Source organism: Protopterus annectens, chromosome 1.part0, assembly GCF_019279795.1.
Source record: "Protopterus annectens isolate FY-2018-M chromosome 1.part0, PAN1.0, whole genome shotgun sequence".
Classification (NCBI taxonomy): domain Eukaryota; kingdom Metazoa; phylum Chordata; order Ceratodontiformes; family Protopteridae; genus Protopterus; species Protopterus annectens.
Window position 1 is genome coordinate 454,027,623 of NC_056725.1, and position 18,806 is coordinate 454,046,428.

General features: G+C 36.5%; 1 protein-coding gene across 1 annotated transcript in view; it reads left to right on the plus strand.

The window, feature by feature from the left end:
• Positions 1–1,024: 1,024 nt before the first annotated feature.
• The window catches only part of POLH (DNA polymerase eta), a 650,423-nt gene continuing 632,641 nt past the window's right edge, over positions 1,025–18,806 (plus strand). The window contains exon 1 of the mRNA XM_044060378.1: positions 1,025–1,467. Coding sequence (XP_043916313.1) covers positions 1,304–1,467 — 164 coding nt within the window. The 5' untranslated portion in view covers positions 1,025–1,303. The remainder of the gene's footprint in view (positions 1,468–18,806) is intronic.

Consider the following 18,806-nt stretch of genomic DNA (forward strand, 5'->3'; position numbering starts at 1 on the left):
TGATTGCAGTTAGAAAGTAGTGGCAGACATTTGTGATTCAAACCTCTTATCTTTCAGAACATTCCATTTGTAAGAGCAGTATTTAAAAAGCGTCCTGATTTTTGGGCCTTTGCCCCCTATTATTTGTGGCTTTGTCCAGATTTCTTTGTCTAAGAGGTTGAGAGGTGTGTAGATGAAGTTGTTAGTAAACTGTTAGTAAGTGTAAAAGTGTTCCACATTATGAGAGGCAGTGTTTCAGATTCTGAAGACGGGAGGTTGAGCTATGGTTATTATGACTGACTGTTCTTTTTTCATTCATTTGTGTTTGTTACACTGGTAACCAGTGCCGAAGCAAAGCAGTCTTACATGATGTAACAACAGACATTATAAGGTACATCTTCTTCTCCTTTCAGCTTTTCCCAGTTAGGGGTCGCCACAGCGGATCATCTGTCCACTCATGATTGGCAGTGGAGTTTTACAGTGTCGAGTTGCCAGCCCAGCACCCAACCTTCCAAAGAAGGCAGACACATGCACACACTCACACCTAGAGTCAATTTAGAGTGTCCAATCCACCTTCTACATGTCTTTGGGAGGAAACCGGAGCACCCGAAGGAAACCCACAGGAAAGACATGCAGACTCCGCACAGAAAGCACCCCAGCAGAGAATCGAACCAGAAAACCTCTTGCTGTGAGGTGGCAATGCTAACCACTGCACCACCGTGGCCACCCAGTAGAAGGTACACATCAATGTCAAAAAAATGAGAGCTCTTCTGCTGGCTCTTCAGGCCTTTCAGACTCTTTTCTCTTCAGGACCTCTCAAGGTGTTCACAGAGAATACCACAGTCATGAGGTATATCAACAAGCAGGGAGTAATATAATAAATGCATTTTCTTATGAAGCTTTCAGCTTATTCAACTATTTATTGGAAACAAGACAAGTACACGCGAATTGCTGTCCCGAAATTGACGTGTACACGTCATTGAATGTGTCAGGCGTGATGCTGGAACTGTTTGTCTTTCAGGCTCCGCCCAAACCTGCAGAGAAATACACTGTGACTACTCAAATATTGCATTTTTAATAAACGTTGTGATAGGTCCACGGTACAGTGACTACGTTCTGAGACTGAGTGTAAAAAACTTACAGAAAGGAAGTAGTGAAGCAAACGCAGGGGCGCGAAATGTTGACATATTTTTTTTTATCCCTCACTGTTAGAGTTCAGTAAGGTGGCTTGAAATCGGGTCTTGCTCAGATCCTTTATACGCTTTCCATGCTGAATCCGGAGTCTGGAGAATAAATATCAGTGTATTCTAGGGAAAGACAAGGAATGAATCGCATGAATGCACAGTGTACTGTAGAGCCAGGGAAGGAGAGAGTTATAGCTCTAGTTGACATGGATTGTTTTTATGTACAAGTCGAACAGAGACTGCAGCCATCGCTGAAAAATAAACCGTGTGTTGTGGCACAGTACAAAACTTGGAAGGGAGGAGGGTGAGTTCTGTTTTGTGACTACTAACTGCAGGACATTTTTTTTTTATTTTATTAGCGCCGTTAACCTTACTGAGCAGTACCTTTGCTGAACTTATCATACAGTTATCGTACCCAACCATGTTTAAAAGCATAGGAAACGTATCTGAGCAAAAGTGACTTTATTATCTAACCCAGCAAGTGAAGGTTGTGATTGGAAGTGATGATTACAGTGCAAAACATTTTCGATACGTAAAGTAACCTATGCAGTTTTAGTCAGAACATAAAGTAGACCTGGACTGCAGAACGGTAGTTTGACACATAAATGTTGTGAACCTGTATATAGGGTTGCCACCTTTTCAACTGGCCAAAGTGGGACATTTTTGTTACAAACATCAGATTTTACAGGCTGACACATACCCACGGTCAGTACAAAGGACATAACTTAACTTTTTTGCCTAAATAAAAGCTTATTCTTGTTGCATTTTACTTGCTTATTCTGTTTCTTATAACATTTAGGTATTTTAGATACAGAATAACTGTTTTATGCAACTATTACATAAAATATAGGAAATAATTTTGTCCTAAAATCTCAGGACATTTGCCATTTTTACAATTTTTTGTCTGGACACAACTGCCCAAAGAGGGACTGTCCCTCGCAAAGTGGGACAGGTGGTAACCCTACCTGTATAATTTCGACAACAAGCTATAGAGATCTTTGGGACTCAGTAGTGTGACACCAGAGGGAGAGAATCGGATAAGCGCTATTTTTCCTCCTTTTTTAATACCTACCATCTTGAAGTCGTTATTCTGGCTTCTGAAATATTCTGCCATGCTGAGACTTGTTGACATAGAAGTACGATCGCCTCTTAAAATGAATTTTGTTCTATTTGCTTGATATATGTTTAGGCTGGAATTGGATAAGATTCCCCTTCCCATTGGGGGCATACCTCTAAAATGTCCAGATTTCTGTCTGATATTTTTGCTGTTTTCCTCATAAAATTTGTGGTTTTCTGGCATATTATTGAGAATGGAAGTCACTAAATATTAGCATTTGAGTTTCAGACTTATCTTTTAGAAAATTAATGGTAGCACAAAAACCTTTTATTCTATCAACTTTGTTAGTTTATACAGCTATCTTTTAAAAACTGTCCCTATTTTTGGGCATTTGTCCTCCCGTTGTTTTTGGCTTTGTCCAGATTTCTTTAGCCAAGAGCTTGAGAGGTATGTTACTGGGTTAAGTTGGAATTTGTGACAAGCATTGTAGGGTAGTTTGCGATACATTTGTAAATGGGATGTTTAAGGCAGATGAGCCAGATGAAATTATAGCCAGTAAGACTAGTTTGTATCTTATGGGAGCTAGTGAAGGTTACAGTGGTGAATTTATTATGGGCACTACTTGGGATGCTATACAGTAACATTACTTCAAAGCAATGAGATTTTGCCAGTCTGACGTAAACCAGTAGTATGATTAGATTACTGCTTTTTCCAAAGGAGTCCAGCCTTTTGTAAGTTGTTCAACTCCTTGCTGCATTGGTAGCGTCTAAAGAAATTGAGTGGAATAAGGTTGAATTTATATGGTAAAATTAGTTTGTGCTTGGCTTCACAACATGTTACAAAGGCCAGTGGGAATGGGGTTCCTAGCTGTGAGGCACAGGTAATTATTGGGTTTTTGTGTGAGGCAGTTGCTGTTTTAGAATTTTAACAGAGGACTTTTATGAAGGACCTTTGGTCTAAATAACCTGTTTTTTGATGGTGTGAGGATTGAGCAGTTTCTGGCAGATGATTGGAGTATTGTTAATACTTTCAATGTACTTAATGCAAAGTATTAATGTTCTTTTAATGCTATCCCAGGGAATGTGCAGTACCAACCTCACCCATATCTGCTGTATTCACTCCCAGAAGTGACACAAATGTATACTAAATAAATATTCAGTTGCCGAGCAAACTGATGTGCTTTTCGAGTGTGTCTGTCAAATGTACTTCATTATAAGGAATACTTTTCATTTTGAGACTTAAAAAGTCCATGTTATGTGCTGTTCCTTGTTGAAAGAGCTTGTCACACATTCACTGTTAAAAATTTTTAAACATATATCCTTGATACGTAATGCTGAACCATATTAATTCATCAAAATAATTTTATACAAGTAAAAAGTAACATTTCAGCTATGATATGAGCTTTCTAGTTGAGTTTGAGAGATGTTAGTAAGTGTTCCACATTTTGTCCCGCTGTTCTACTTTATGGATTCCACATTTCAAAGATGGAAAGGTGAGAGTTATGTAAACAACTGTCTTTGTGTTACACACAGAAATTGGAAAGTTATTTGAAAGATGATACTAAATTGCAGTATTACACTATTAAAGTTGTAGCACACTAAACGTATAATGCTTTTTGCTAAACTGTAATAAATTCACGGTGCAAGAGTAATCCTGGAGAAAGAAGTTATTAAAATCATTTAATTTTAATTGCATAAATTTCATCTAGTTACATAAATTAATTGTAGATCTAATACTACTGTAAGACTTACTTAAATGCAAGAAAAAATTACCCCAAAGACGAATGTTGAAAATTTGTGTTTAAAATATATATTTTCTCCTCTCATTTGTATAATGCTGAATAACTTTAAGAATGCACAAAGTCATTGAAACACAGAGGTGATGCAATACCTTTTATTGGGTCAAAATATGTTTTACAATTATTCAGGCTTTCATGCTAACAGGAGTACTTTGGAGGGAGTTACTAAATTACTGATTTTAGATACAGTGTGTAAATATTCAGGGAAATGGATAATTTTGTATTGGCTAAAGTGCATTTGAAAAATGCCAGCATGGAAAGAAAGTGTGCAGCTGGAATGCTTAGTATGAATAATTATACCTCAGAGACAGGCTCTGTGTGTGTGTGTGTGTGTGTGATATGCTGAAACTTTAGATCAAGTTATGGCCTGCAGTAAAACTAAAGGCTCTCCCTGCATACTACAATGGATTTAGTGTACCTTTAACTGAAAAGGTAACCGCTCAAGAACCGGATCCTTACTATTTAATTTAATTTGTAATTATCCTTTGTTGATGTTACACTAGGCTAGTCACCTCTTTTCAGAAGAGAACTGAGGTGGTATTTATACTGTCTAAGAGAAATTTGGCAAGGACACCAGGGATGTTCCCCATTTGTTTTTGATATGTGCTGTAGGATCTTTTATATTCAACTTTGCTACAACCAGCTAAGGAAGGTGTGGCCTTGGTTTAACATCTCATTAAAGGATGACGCACTCAGAAAGTGCATCATACCCTAATGTTGCACTGCAGTGTCAGTAATGGAAAATAAATGTTATCACCTGGGGTAGGAACAGGATTCACAGCCTTCTCGTCTTCCGGCACCAAAGCTATAGTGTGCTACCTGTTGAGCTACTGATACTGCCCACAACATATGCCTAGAATAAACTGCTTGGTCCACATTGAGAAGGCAGTAAAGGATGTGGCCCTGAGGAAGATGTGTACTCTAGACTATTAATTTCAGACTACATTGTGTTAAAGAACTGTTATATCATTAATTTGGCAGTTGTTACAGATGAATAACTAATGGTGTATACACTCGCACCAGTGGCATAGAGGGATAAAACTCAGACTAAATCATATATGACCTGGATTCAGCTAGCAGCTTGGGCAGTTGATGACACAGGCAGGAGAAGATGGGTGTGCTCATCCTGGAGAGGACAGGCTCAGCTGTAGCTCCAGTCTAAAAGCAAATCATACCCAGTTCGGGTTTGTGAAAGGCAGATCATGCCTCCTGAACCTGATCGACTTCTTTGAGGCAGTCGCCAAAGCCGTAGATGATGGTAAAGTGGTTCACACAGCCTATCTTGACCTCGCCAAGGCTTTCGTAACCATCCCTCATTCTGGAATTATAGCTAAACTCAATAAACTAGGCATAAATCCCTATGTCACAAGATGGGTTGCCAACTGGCTCACTGACAGAACCCACACTGTAAAAGTTGCAGACTCCAAATCTGACCTCAAACCAATGACAAGTGGAGTACCACAGGGTTCCATCCTGGGACCGCTCCTGTTTGGTGTCTACTTCTCTGAAGTACAGGCTAACACAGAAGGCCTCTGGCTAACGAAGTTCGCAGATGACTGCAAACTAGGAGCCATAGTCAAGTCCACAAATGATGTGAACATCCTACAGAAGGGCCTCTCTGAGACAGATGCCTGTTGTCAGAGCCATGGCCTCAAGCTCAATGCCAAAAAGTGCAGTGTCATCCCCTTTGGTAAAAACTCTGTACCCATGAACTACCACATAGACAGCAATCTACTTAACACCGAATGCATGGTAAGAGACCTTGGGACCCAGGTGGACAGTAATCTCTCCTTTGATAGTCACATTGTCACAGTAGTCAGGAAGTCCTTCTATGTGGCACACCTCATCATAGAAGGGTTCTTGTCCAGGAAAATAGAGGTCATCGCTACCCTCTACTCATCACTCATTATAGAGTACACGCCCCTTTTGGAATGTACCTCACAAGACATCTGCAGCAGCTGGAAAGGCCACAGAAGTACCTCACAAAGAGGATTACTGGACTCAAACAAATGCCCTACACTGACTGCCTCAAAAACTCCAGCTTTACTCTGTAGCATATCGCCTACTCGGAGGTGATCTCTGCCTAACATATAAAACTATGTCAAACCCAGAGCTGTTGGAAATGCTACACCTAAAGAAATCCCAATCCCTCCGTGCTACACGCTCTAGGGACCTAAACCTTGTCACCACAATAAACAGGACATGCTGGTGGGATAGATTCCTATCCCAGAGACTTCCCATACTCTGGAACAGGCAACCCATCTATGTCAAGCAAAGTTCTTCATTAACACTCTTCAAGAAGAATCTTGATGAGTGGATGGGAAATAGGAAATACACCCTGGGGATCACTTCTGTGTCTCTGCTCGTCAGTGGCACAGGAAAATAACTTTCTTGGGTGGCGTAAGTCAGGGAACCTTGTTGGCTAGGCTTGCATAGGCCCTTGGGCTGATAGCCTAGTACCTACCTATGATAACAGTCAGCATATGGGCTGTGACCGCCCAAGCAGATGATGGGAGCCCTTTGCAGCAAATGCAAAAGAGACTGCTTGTGTCTGTGTGTGTCTGTGTGTGTGTGTGTGTGTGTGTGTGTGTGTGTGTGTGTGTGTATATATATATATATATATATATATATATATATATATATATATATATATAGTACAGATGCTTATGTCACCACCAGGGCATGGGATGCGGAAATAATAAAATCCCAACAGTTTTTGTGATGTTGGCATGGGCACAAACAAATTTGATGGCTGCCACTAGACAACATCCTGCAGGTGGTTCTTTCCCCTCTTTTGTACTGACTACTTCCCTTGTAGAGGGAAAGAATGGTTTTAGCCTGATCAGGGGTGTGGCTTGATGGTCAGCAGGCAGGGGGGAGAACGACAGAAAATGTAACATATCATAAAACAGGAAACTGCAACATAACAAAGAGAGTGATATTTGTCTTTGGGGCTGGAAAGAGAGAACAGTTTGAAAGATAATGAGGGCAGTTAACTAAGAAGCCACATAAAGGTGTGTATAAAACAGGACATAAAAAACAAATGTCTTATGGAAAAGAGAAAAAAACAGGTGACCTGAAAGACACTGACATAGTGTTAAGAAGGTATGGTTAAACTGGTGAACTGTAAGGAAAGGATGGAGAAAGGCAGGACTTCAGTTATAGACTATTTTCTGGTCATACATGACAGTGTCTGTAGGCGAGCACATTAGCATAAAAGTAAGGGTGTGTCCTGCTAGTGATCTTCTTCTTGCTGGCCTGAGTACGATTCCCTCAGTCCTCGTTTGTCAAGTGTGCAACTCTGAGCAAATCACTTATGAGATGTAGCTCATGGGTCATCCCTAAGAAGATGCATCTGTTAGCAAAGAAATTTCAAAATAAGAATCATCTCACTGAAAGGGTTATGGGAACCATGGTTGCCATTACCATGATGGTAGTGAACATGAGATAACTGATCTAATTAAGGGAGGCAAATGGCAGGTGGAGAGGTCAGTATATCAGATGGCAGAGTGGGCTGCTTTCAGGAATAGCTGCCACAGATGAATGTACTAGACTGATCTAGAAATTTTTTTCCCTACTAGCAGCATATATTTGTATAACTTTTACTCTTGACAGTCAGTAGTAAGGATCACATGGTAAAAATAACAAACATATTTTGGAGCAGACCACTATTAGTACTTATTTATTTACAGTACTTTCAAAGTCAGACCTTACTGGCAGAGCAACAGTGGTGACATTAAAGTCTGCACACTACTTTTCATGTGCATTTCTTCATTTCATGTCAGTTCTGCCAGGCCTTCCTGTAGTGCATTGTCCAGTAACCATTTAGACATTATCCTCTAATCCTGTGCTGCTGTTTTTTTTTTGTATTTCTGGTTTTCTGGGTCAGGTTACGTGTTCCCCTGGCTGTGCTGTCTGAGATGTTTCTTGAATTTTTAAATCTGCCATCTTGTTGCATTCCTAAAAACACATTTCAGATCAACTCTCTCTTTCCCATCACGTCTTCAGCATTTGCTATTTAGCTAAGGAAAAATCCTCTGAAGTTTGTACGGAGTATAAAAAACTTTGCAAACACTTGTATGTTAGAATCCTTGCTGTATACTTGGGAGCCATGCAGATGTCCTCCTGTTTCTTTTTAAATTGCCGTTTTCATTCTCTATTTCTGAATCTTTTTTTAATCTTCACTGATTGATTCTTTTAGTTATCATGCAATATTTTATGTACTCTACTGGTTATCCCCCTTTTTTACAGCAGTTTCTGTTCTTGTTTTTTTTTTAAACACCTTTATTAAGTTATCACTTGTGACATAGGCAAACTTACATTTATATAAAAGTAGTCAAATCACATAAGTTCGCATTTACAAACATTATACATAATATGTATTGTTATTTATCATATAATCAAAACAACATTACATAAACTGATAAATTCATGCCTTTCCATAACCGCAATTCTCCTCCAAAACATTATTATCCATGTTCAGTTTTGTAATGTGCTCCTACTTTTTTCTCAAGTTCCCACTTGCATTTCTTTTATCTCTTTTACAATGTTCAATACTTCAAATACAATTGATATAGATTTTGATTTCCATTTTCTAGCACTTGCTTTATTTTGCAGCCAACAAAATTAAAATAGAGAAGGCCTTACTATATCTAGGCAATTCAGATCATGTATCCCTGCTCAAAAAAAAAAAAAATCCTTTCCTTAGTTACACCCATGTGCACACCCAGTATTTCTGACCGAGTACTCTTTAAGGAATTGTTAAAGTCTGCCAACTCACACACTCACAAAACATATGTTCTCAGTTACCTCATTCTTCACCGTCATACCTCCCAACATTTTCCTTCTACCTGAGGAAAAACTTATTTGGAGTTTGCTTGAGGTAAAAATAAATAAATAAATAAATAAATAAATAGCCATGCAAACACTTCCAAGTTAAACCCCTAAATCTTCTAGACTTTGTTGCATATTCGAGAGCCTTGCATATGTCTTCCCATTGTTTCTTTGTCAATTACTTATCCATCCTCTCTTTCCAATCTCCTCTGATTCCTATCCCAGCTTACTCTGAAAATGCATTCTGTGCATCAAGACCCATCAACAACAGTGGTGTTTTCTTACATTCTGCTTCTCTCTAAATTGTAACTGTTCTGTTAATCTTGTCAAGTGTTTTCCTCCCTTACACAAAATCACCCTGATCCACATCTATCAATTTGGCAACACCTTTGCCATTCTTTTAACTGGTATAAGCATAAACACCTTATAATCATGGTTTGAAATTGAAATGAGCCTATATAAATCTGAATCTGATGGGTCTTTATCGTCTTTGGATATTACTGCCACCACAGCTTTTTCCAGGATGTTGGTGCTTCTCCTCCTTTTTAAAATACTTTCAAACAAAGTCTACCAGATCTTTATCCCCTTCTTCCCTTCTAGCTTCCAAACTCCAACCAGAATACTGTCTATTCCAGGAGACTTTCCTGCAAATTGATTTGCGCAGTGCAATGGTGCAGCGGTTAGCATTGTTGCCTCACAGCAAGAGGTTCTCCATTTTGATTCTCGACTGGGGTGCCTTCTGTGCGGAGTCTGCATGTCCTTCTTGCATTTGCAAGGGTTTTCTCTGGATGCTCTGCTTTCCTCCCACATTCCAAAGACATGCCTTGAGCATTTCTCCCCGGGCCTCCTCTGAAAATGGGCTCTGTCCCAGTCGGACTTTCCCAGTAAGCAAAAATTAAATAAAATAAAAAATAAATATAATTTCCTCCTGTCTTAACTGTTAATTGTTGAGCCTCATCTACCTCTAACCTTGAAATATTTAAGTCTTCTACAGATATTTTCATTTGTGCTTTTTCTTGATTTCTCCACGACTCTGCTTTATGTAAGTTTTCATAAAAATTCCAAAATATTTCTAATACTTCTACAGTATCTCTGGTTATTTTTCTTGATTTAGGCTCCCAAAGTTTGGCAACAACACTTTGGCACAATGACTTGGGCAACAGAAAGTACAAAGTTTTTTGTGCTCTGAAGTTATCAAAAAACAGTTGCTTAATGGCAATCTTTCTAAACTCCTGCACATTATCCAGGTACTCTATTTTCTTTTCTCGTTAGCATTCTGCAGTTGCACCTCCCTTGGGATTCCACGTATTCAGTAATACTTTATCCTTTGTCAGCCCCTCTAAGTAATTCTTGTTACTTCTTAACCATATCTTTTTCTTTTGTTTTGACCCTGTTTTTAACCTCCACTTTCATTTTATCTCGCTCACTAGCTGTAATTTTTGAATGCTTTCTATCTTTTGTAATAACTCCCATATATTTTATATTACCCGTTCCTTAAATTCCTGTATCTTTAACAGGTAGGTGGGGAAGTGACAGTGTGTAATCTTTACTTCATTAATCTGCATTTGTATCTTAAAAAGCACCTTTATTAAATTACCACTTAAGACATAGATAAAACATATATTAACAGAAAAGAAAACAAACTATTTTAACATTTTTCCATGTAAATACAACATTCATCACATATATTTTCTTTGCTACCATCATCAGTCTAACATTACAAAAAATTGCTGAATTCTGATTATGCATGTATTGTTCCCACAATTTCCATTTACTTGTATGGAGTTTGCTCCTTTCCTTTTCTAAAGATTCTTCTTTCAGATATTTTATTTATCTGTTTTATAATATTCAGTACCTTAGACATAATTGGTGTAGACTTTGATTTCCATTTTCTAGCAATTACTTTTTTGGCAGCCGATAGAATTAAACTTATTACTTAATAATTTAGGAATGAATTGGTTTATGCAAGCAGCCATTAAATGTCCTTGGCTAGAAAGTAACAATTTGACGATGGTAGAAATGTTTATGAACATTATCATGTTTTTTGAGCTGTATCCCTGCTTTATGCTAACTTAGTATTGACTCAATGGGAGCAGTTTTATGTGTTTAACAGTGAATACATTAAGTTATACGCAAAGTATCAGGATGGCATTTTTATATTATGGGTAGGAAATCGGGTTATTTTAGAAGAGTTTTTTAAAACGTTAAATTCTTCTACCCATTTTTTTACAACTTTCTTTTGAATATTCTAAGAAAAAGTATTTACTTTTTAGGTGGTATGCTATACAGAGATAGGGCTATGAGTATTTTTCAGTCCACGGTTTATAAAAAAGTGACCTTTTCGAAAAGTTATTTGCATTGGTCGAGTAATCATCTGTTTTTTCAGAAGAAAGCCATAGTGAAAGGGCAGATGATTAGATTGTCGAGAATCATTTCAGATAATGCTATTTTTGAGAATGAAGTACAGAAGTTGGAACAGATGTTCTTAGCAAGGGATTATCCAAGTAAAGAATAATCCACGACCTTGAAGAAAGGAACCAGAACTCTGCTAAAGTCCACAAGGCTGTATTTTTGTTTCTGAAGTGTTCCAAAAGTCACAGATAAAATCACACTGAAGTATTCCAAAAGTCACAGATAAAATCACACAAGCGCTTTCGCTCAGGCAGTCCTGAGCTTTATCAAGTGAAAACAAAATGCAGTATGCAGTAACCTCCATTAAATAGCCTAGCAATTATACAATTAATTAATTAGTAAGTCTAGTACTAAGGTGTGGTGCTTTGGAGTTGGATGTTAAAAAAGTTAGTCATACCAACTCAAAAAATGAAATGTTTGCAACAACATCTGCACTTAAATAAAAATGACTAACCATAAAAAACATTTTAAAATACCAGTTTCCTAGGTTTCAGAACATAAAAGTCTGAAGTCTGGTTGGGGTTGTAGATTGTTAAGGAATATGCTTAAAGATGTGTTTGGATTGTCAGTGAATTGTTAAAAATTTTTTTCTTTTTATTATTACTTTGCACTGATAAAGACATGCAATAAAATGTGCGTGAGATATTTTTGATGATTTTATCTGTGACTTTTGGAATACTTCAGTGTGATTTTATCTGTGACTTTTGGAACACTTCAGAAATAAAAATACAGCCTTGTGGACTTTAGCAGAGTTCTGGTTCCTTTCTTCAAGGTCGTGGATTATTCTTTTCTTGTCTTTGGTTTTTTGTGCATTACTTCACTCGATTATCCAAGTAAAGTTTTATTAGAATGTAAAGAACTTGTTTGCTCAAAGAATTTTAAATTACCAGCCTATTATTTGAGACAAATCCTTTTTCCTGAATGAAAAACAACACTGTTGCCAGTAATATTGGCAACGTCTTTATTTGTACATTTTCTAGCAAGGCTGAGTATGTCAGAAATATTCCATCCTTGATTTGGAAATTTTTTCCAAGGAGTTTTTAGTCAAGTTGGGTTTTGAAGCCACTATTATTTTTAAAAGAGGAGTTAACATTAAATAAGATTTGGAGTTTTTACCCAAATGGTTTGATAGTAACAAATTTAAAATTAATAAATGTGTCCGGTGCAAGCAATGCCATTACATTTTGGATGATAACAATACCTTTTGTTAAGAACAATCATAGAAGTTTAGTTTGTGTTGGAAAGTTTGACTGCAGTACTAAAGCAGTGGTGCATTTAAGTCAAAATATCTCTTTTGTGATGCATTCTATATTGGCAAAACTGAATGACAGTTAAAGGAATGAATTTATTAGCATTTACGACATGAAGAAGGGTAAGCCCAACAGGGATTTGTTTAAACATTCTAAACTTTGTAAGAATTTGAAGAAATTTGTCTTTTTCATTTTAGAAAAAAGCTGAAGTTTCAGAACAATCTGGACTGTGGAAGGAATTTTTAAACAAACAAAAACATATTTGACAACTATGGTTAGATGCCCATACCTTTGCAGGCATCAGTGATTATTGTTGTATTGTTCCAGTTTTAAAATATAAACAACAGTTCTTCTAGTAGAGTTTCACAATAGTTTTAGGTTTTGATACAAGCATATGGAACAAGTTTTGTTTTTATCGATTTATGATTGGTTAAGTAAGGTTGTGTTTAAAAGTGAATGGGTGGAACAGGTTATTTAATTTATTATATCACTTTACTTGAACAGTTTTGAAAAAGTCCTGTGTCAGGACAAAAATGCTTAACTGCTAGTTGTACTGTTTTTATATTTTTTATTTTGGTTAAAAAAAAAAAAAACAGTCAAATTCTGAGTCTGGACTGAGTCATTACAGTGTTCCATTGGAGGTAAAGGTGTTTTTTGGTTGAATTTGCTGTTGGAATTTACCTCTTGGTTTTTCGTTGGTGTTTTTTATTAATAAAAAGATCAACCTGCCAAACATTAGTGTAGGCTTGTAACACTCCCAATAAAAAGTAAAACAGTAGTAAACTTTGGTCCAACATAATCACAAAATCAGTCCAAGTAAAGAAAAAAAAACTTTGGCCAAGAACGTCAGACCACATTTTAATAAAAAAAACAAAAACAAAAAACATAAATGACAACAAACAAAGTTGTGTTCCAATCCCCTTGGAACAATGCTGAGCTCTAAATAAGCATGACAGTATAAATGATTATGTCTGTGTGAATGTTTTAATTGTCACATGATGGGGTTGTGGTCATGTGATTTTTATTAAGTATAAAAGTGAACTGTGATGTTGGTATCTTATTGCTCTGAGGAAGGGCTAAGCCCGAAAGCTTTTCTTGTTGCTATTTATGTTTTTTGTTTTTTATTAAACTGTGGTCTGACATTCTTGGCCAAAGTTTTTTTTCTTTACTTGTATGCATGTAATGCAAAAGCTGGAACTAGATACTTAACAAAAAGCTGTTACACATAAACGATGAGAATAATAACGTTACCCTTCAATGTAAATTGTCTCACAGGTATAGTAACTCTTCTTTTTTGTATATGTTGGGTAACTGTGCTACAGGATACACATTTAGAAAGAAATGAATGCATGAATTTGATAAAGAAAGGTTTTCAGTACGGTTATTCAGCAGAATACTTTTTCAGTACAGTTATTCAGCAGAAAGGAGGAGTACTTGCATTAATTGCAAGAGGAGCTCCAATAGTGATAGAGGGTAAAAAAGATAATTGTCGATTTTTAGTGCTAAGGGGCTAATGGCAAGGGAGGAGGATTACACTGGCATGTATTTATGTTCCACCTAAAACTGCTATAATATAGCTTAAGAAAATTCTGGGAGAACTAATCAGTTTTTAGCAGGGAATATTACTTATAGGTGGGGACTGCAATTTGATTTGCAGCAGTGAAGATGTGTTGGGGAGGCCCAGAAAGGAAAACACAACAAAGGAAGGTAGATTTTTGAAGAAATTTATGAAAATATTTGGCATGGAAGATGTGAATTCAGTAGTAGGAGTTTGGAATGAATTTACATTTTATTCCCCAAGATACAAAAACTGGGCTAGGATAGACAGAGCCTCCATTTCAATGGAACATCTGCATTCAGTTGAAAGTTTTGATACGTATTCAATAACTGCTTCAGATCATACACCAATAATAACTAAAGTAAAAAGACAGGATAATGAAAAAACGAGACTCTGGCGCTTTCCCACCTATCTGTTGAAAAGAGAGGAATTTCAAAGTCTAAGTGAACTTTATTGTCATTTAGACTCCACAAGGGTAACCTAAATGAAGTTACATGCATCAGGCTCAATACTGAGATGACATTTATACACATACAAATTACATATAGCACACGCAACATACATAAAATAACAGTAACTTAATGTTACCACATACTACTATAAATTGCTATGTCTACAGTTTTTAGCAGCTGAATGATTATTGCACATTTATTTATTGCATGCTTATTTTCTGATGTTAGAATAGCTAGAAGATAAATATTGCACTTGATCGACATTGTCAACAAATAACTATGAGCGAAAATCTCATAATTTCTATTGCACCGTAATGGTTTGAATGACACAAGACCTTGTCAATAACTAACATTCCTGAGATTGCTTCTAGTGAAGGAATGGGTAGTAGAAATTATTCGGGAGTTATTAGAGAAGATAGAAATTTCTTCTGAAAATATAGCAAGGGAGTGAGATAAAATTGAAAGTGGAGTTTAAAAATAGCGTGGAAATAAATGAGAGAGAGATATAGTTAAGGAGTAACAAGAATTATTTAGAGGACTGACCGATGTTAAAGTGTTGCAGAATAGGGGGAATCTCACAGAACAAGAAGAAGAGAAATTGTAGAATGCTAAACGAAAAAAAATAAGGGATTACCTCAGTAATATGTGTGAGTTTAGAAAGATTGCTGTTAAGCAACTGTTATTTGATAGTAACTCCAAAGCACAAAAAACTTTTAGCACAATGACTCAGAAAACAGAAAGTAGAAAGGGTTGTCACCCTTTTACTTGTAGTCTTTTATGTAGATAGTAAGCAGAGGATTCAGCACAAACCATTCAGAAAGCTCACAGCTGTCAATAATTTTCTGTATGTTACTAGTATGCACCCCCCTCACCTTATTGATTTTCATCAGTACCTCTGAAGCTAGGTTTAAAGAAGTTTGTTTAAATGAGGTATATGATAAGATTACAAGTCAGAGGTTATGATGACAGAATATTGTAAAAGGCAAGGAATAAAATCATGGGTGAAAGGGAGGGTCATACTAGGTCAATCAGGATTCATAATGGAGGAGAAGTTGGGTACAAGAAGAATGAAGATGGCGATAAATTATTTTTCATCACCAGATATTCTGATTCCTCCTCTGTTTTGGAAAGGATAGTTAGGCTTGGGAAATTATTAGTGAAGATAGTTCTATTGTTTTTTTGTTTCCCAAACATATTGTTTTTTCTTGTGGACTGTATAACAATCTTAAAGAATTGCTGAATAAGAAACTTTTGAACCATGCAGGTCAGGATCTGATGGACAGAACACTAGGTACTTATTGTTGTGGAAACTGTTCAGTATGTAATCGGGTTAAGAACCTACATGAGTGTAGAATTAATGGGAAACATTATAGGGCCAATGAATTTTTCAATTGTAACAGTTATGGGGTGATGTATATAATAGGCTGTGGCTGTCACCCAGCTCACTGGTATATTGGTCAAACCACTAGGAAGGCCAAGGTTCGAATTTTGGAACACCTAGGTTATGTCAGAAGGCAGAAGTTAGAAAGTCCTGTAGCCATGCACTTTTTGTCCAAACATAAGGGTTAAGATAGTAGTCTGTTTTTTAGTGTTTTAGCACGACCTATTAGTAACAGGGGAAATTTCAAGAAAATATTAAGTAGACTAGAGAGCAGAATGATTATTCATTTTCATACTTTGCATCCTAATGGAATGAATTTAGAAAATAATATGATCATTTGAAGTAAGGAAGCAAGGATGTTATTAAAATGCACTTTATAATGTGTATGAAAAATGCTTTAAACAATATATTGGATGTATTTAAAATGTATTTAATAAGGTGTTTAGTTATATATTGATTATGCATTTATGGATATTTAAAAATGTATGTATAATTATTGCTAAAATGTTTAATATTTGGCTCGTATAGGAAAGTGCAATAGCTCAAGAATGTTTGTTAATGAATTGGTTCAATTAATTAATTTGTCAATCAATCAATTAAATAATTAGAACTGGGGGTATTTATAGCGATAGAATTGTGTTAAAATGTTCCATTAGAGGGCAAGAAGCCGAGGTACCAGAACTGTGTTAAATAAAGAGTTCTTTTTGTCCTTTGAGTAGTGTTCCTGGTTGTGGAATTTGTTTTTTGAAAAGGATTTTTCAGAGTAAGCTGGGGTTTATGAGCATGGCAATGAAAACATTTGTATTCCCTGATTAAAATTTATGAGGTTGATTCGGAGGATATATGCAGGATCAGAGGTGAAAATTAAAGTTTGTGGGTTCCTCTGTGATAATTTCAGTTTGAGCAGAAGAACCAGGCAGTGATGCCCTCTTTCCCCTTTGCTATTTGCATTATTTTCTTTGCCACTGGTTCTAAATATAAGGGAGTCAGAAATTCAAGGACATAATTGGCAAGGTAGTCAAGAAAAGCTGCCTGTATTTGCAGATGATATTATTTTATGCTTGATAAGACCAGAACAGGACATTTCAGTGTTGTGGAACATTTTGAAGCAGTTGCAAATCTTTTCAGGATGCAAAATTAATGAAGGTAAAACAAAGGCAACAGCTGTAAATTATGTATCCACACACAGACTGGTACAGTAATACCCATATTTATGGGACATGATAACATGAAGTACCTAGGAGTATGGATTAAAAAGGATTCTGGTGTGGCAGCTAAGGATATGTGGGAAGAGACTAAACAAAAATTAATACAAAAACTGAAAAATCAGAAGCTCTGTTGTATGGATATGGATAGCAAGAAAGAAACAGTTAAACTATTTTTAGTTCCTTTAGCTTTATACACAGGTAAGGCATATTTTTGTTAACCAGAGGAGAAGTTGTGGTTAGCAAGTAATAAAGAGCTGAAGGATTTTATCTGGGAGGGGAAGACAGCAACAGTTAAGTGGGATAAGGTGATTCTTCCAATAGAACAAGGTGGTTTGGGATTACCTGATTTTGAGGAGGTATTTCAGAGCTGCACATTTAAGGCTCCTATACATAGCATAAGCAGAAATCTAGAATTCAAAGTGGAAAGGGATGGTGATGATCCGGGGAAGCTCAGGAAACAAGGAGAGACTGGGATTTTGGATGCAGATTAAGGACAATAATAACAATAACCACACAAAATTACTTTCATAAAGTAGCAGAAAATATTCAAATAACTAAGCCAGTGCTGGAATGGAGAAAAGGGATTCTGCCAACAGTGATGACTACAATTAGGGATACAGACAATAGGCAAGAGGGGTCTGGAATTTATTGGAGAAAACTGGAAAAATAACCAAGGTATTGGGAGCAAATAATTTAGAGAGGGAAAGGTAATAGAATGGGAAGAGCCCAAGAATTTAATTGGACTTCAGGATAGAGATTGCCTTCCCTATCAAGGATTGATATCATAGTATAGGGAAAGAGAAATATATAGGGGGAATCTTAAGTGAAAGACCAGCACTGGTATAGTCTGTAATAGAATCTAGAGCAGAAACTGCTGTTAAAAAAAAGAATAATTGTCAGAGCATATAAATATTGCATGAAAACTATAAGAATCAGTCAGAGGAGGTTAGAAAGGATTGGGAGGAGAGATTGGATAAGCAATTCACAAAGAAAGGATTGGGAGGAGAGATTGGATAAGCAATTCACAAAGAAATAATGTGGTTATAAGTATGCCTCCCAAATATTCAACAAAGTCTAGAAGATTTAAGATATTTGCTTGGAAATGTGTACATGGGTACTTTTATACCCTAGGTAGACTCCAAAGAATTTTTCCTCCGGTATACATCAAATGTTGGAGATGTGCTATAGAAGAAATAGGTAATTGTGAACATATGTTCTGGGAGTGTAATGAGTTGGTAGACTTTAAAGATTCCTTGCAGACTACTCTGTCAGAGGTAATGGGTGAACAAACTGGTGTAACTAAGGAAATTATTTTGTTGAGCTATGATACAGAATCAGAATTGCATTGGCCTAGTAAGGCCTTGCTGAGTCTAATTGTGGTGGTTGCCAAAAAAGCAGTTACTGGAAAATTCAAATCAAAGTCTAAACCAACTGTATTATAAGTTGTGAATATGGTAACAGAGATTAAACAACTGGAACTGGGATCTTTAGAAAAGAGTAGAGGCAAATTACATAGAAAAAGATGGACATTGTTGGAACAGTACATTCAGAGGAGGAATGCAGTATAAAAGAAGGCAGAATTTGAATGAGCCATGTAATGTTTGACTGACAGTGAGTGGATAGATTATAAGAGATGTATAATGTTTGCAACTAAAATTATGTCAGTATCATTTGTGATTATAATTTTTGAAACT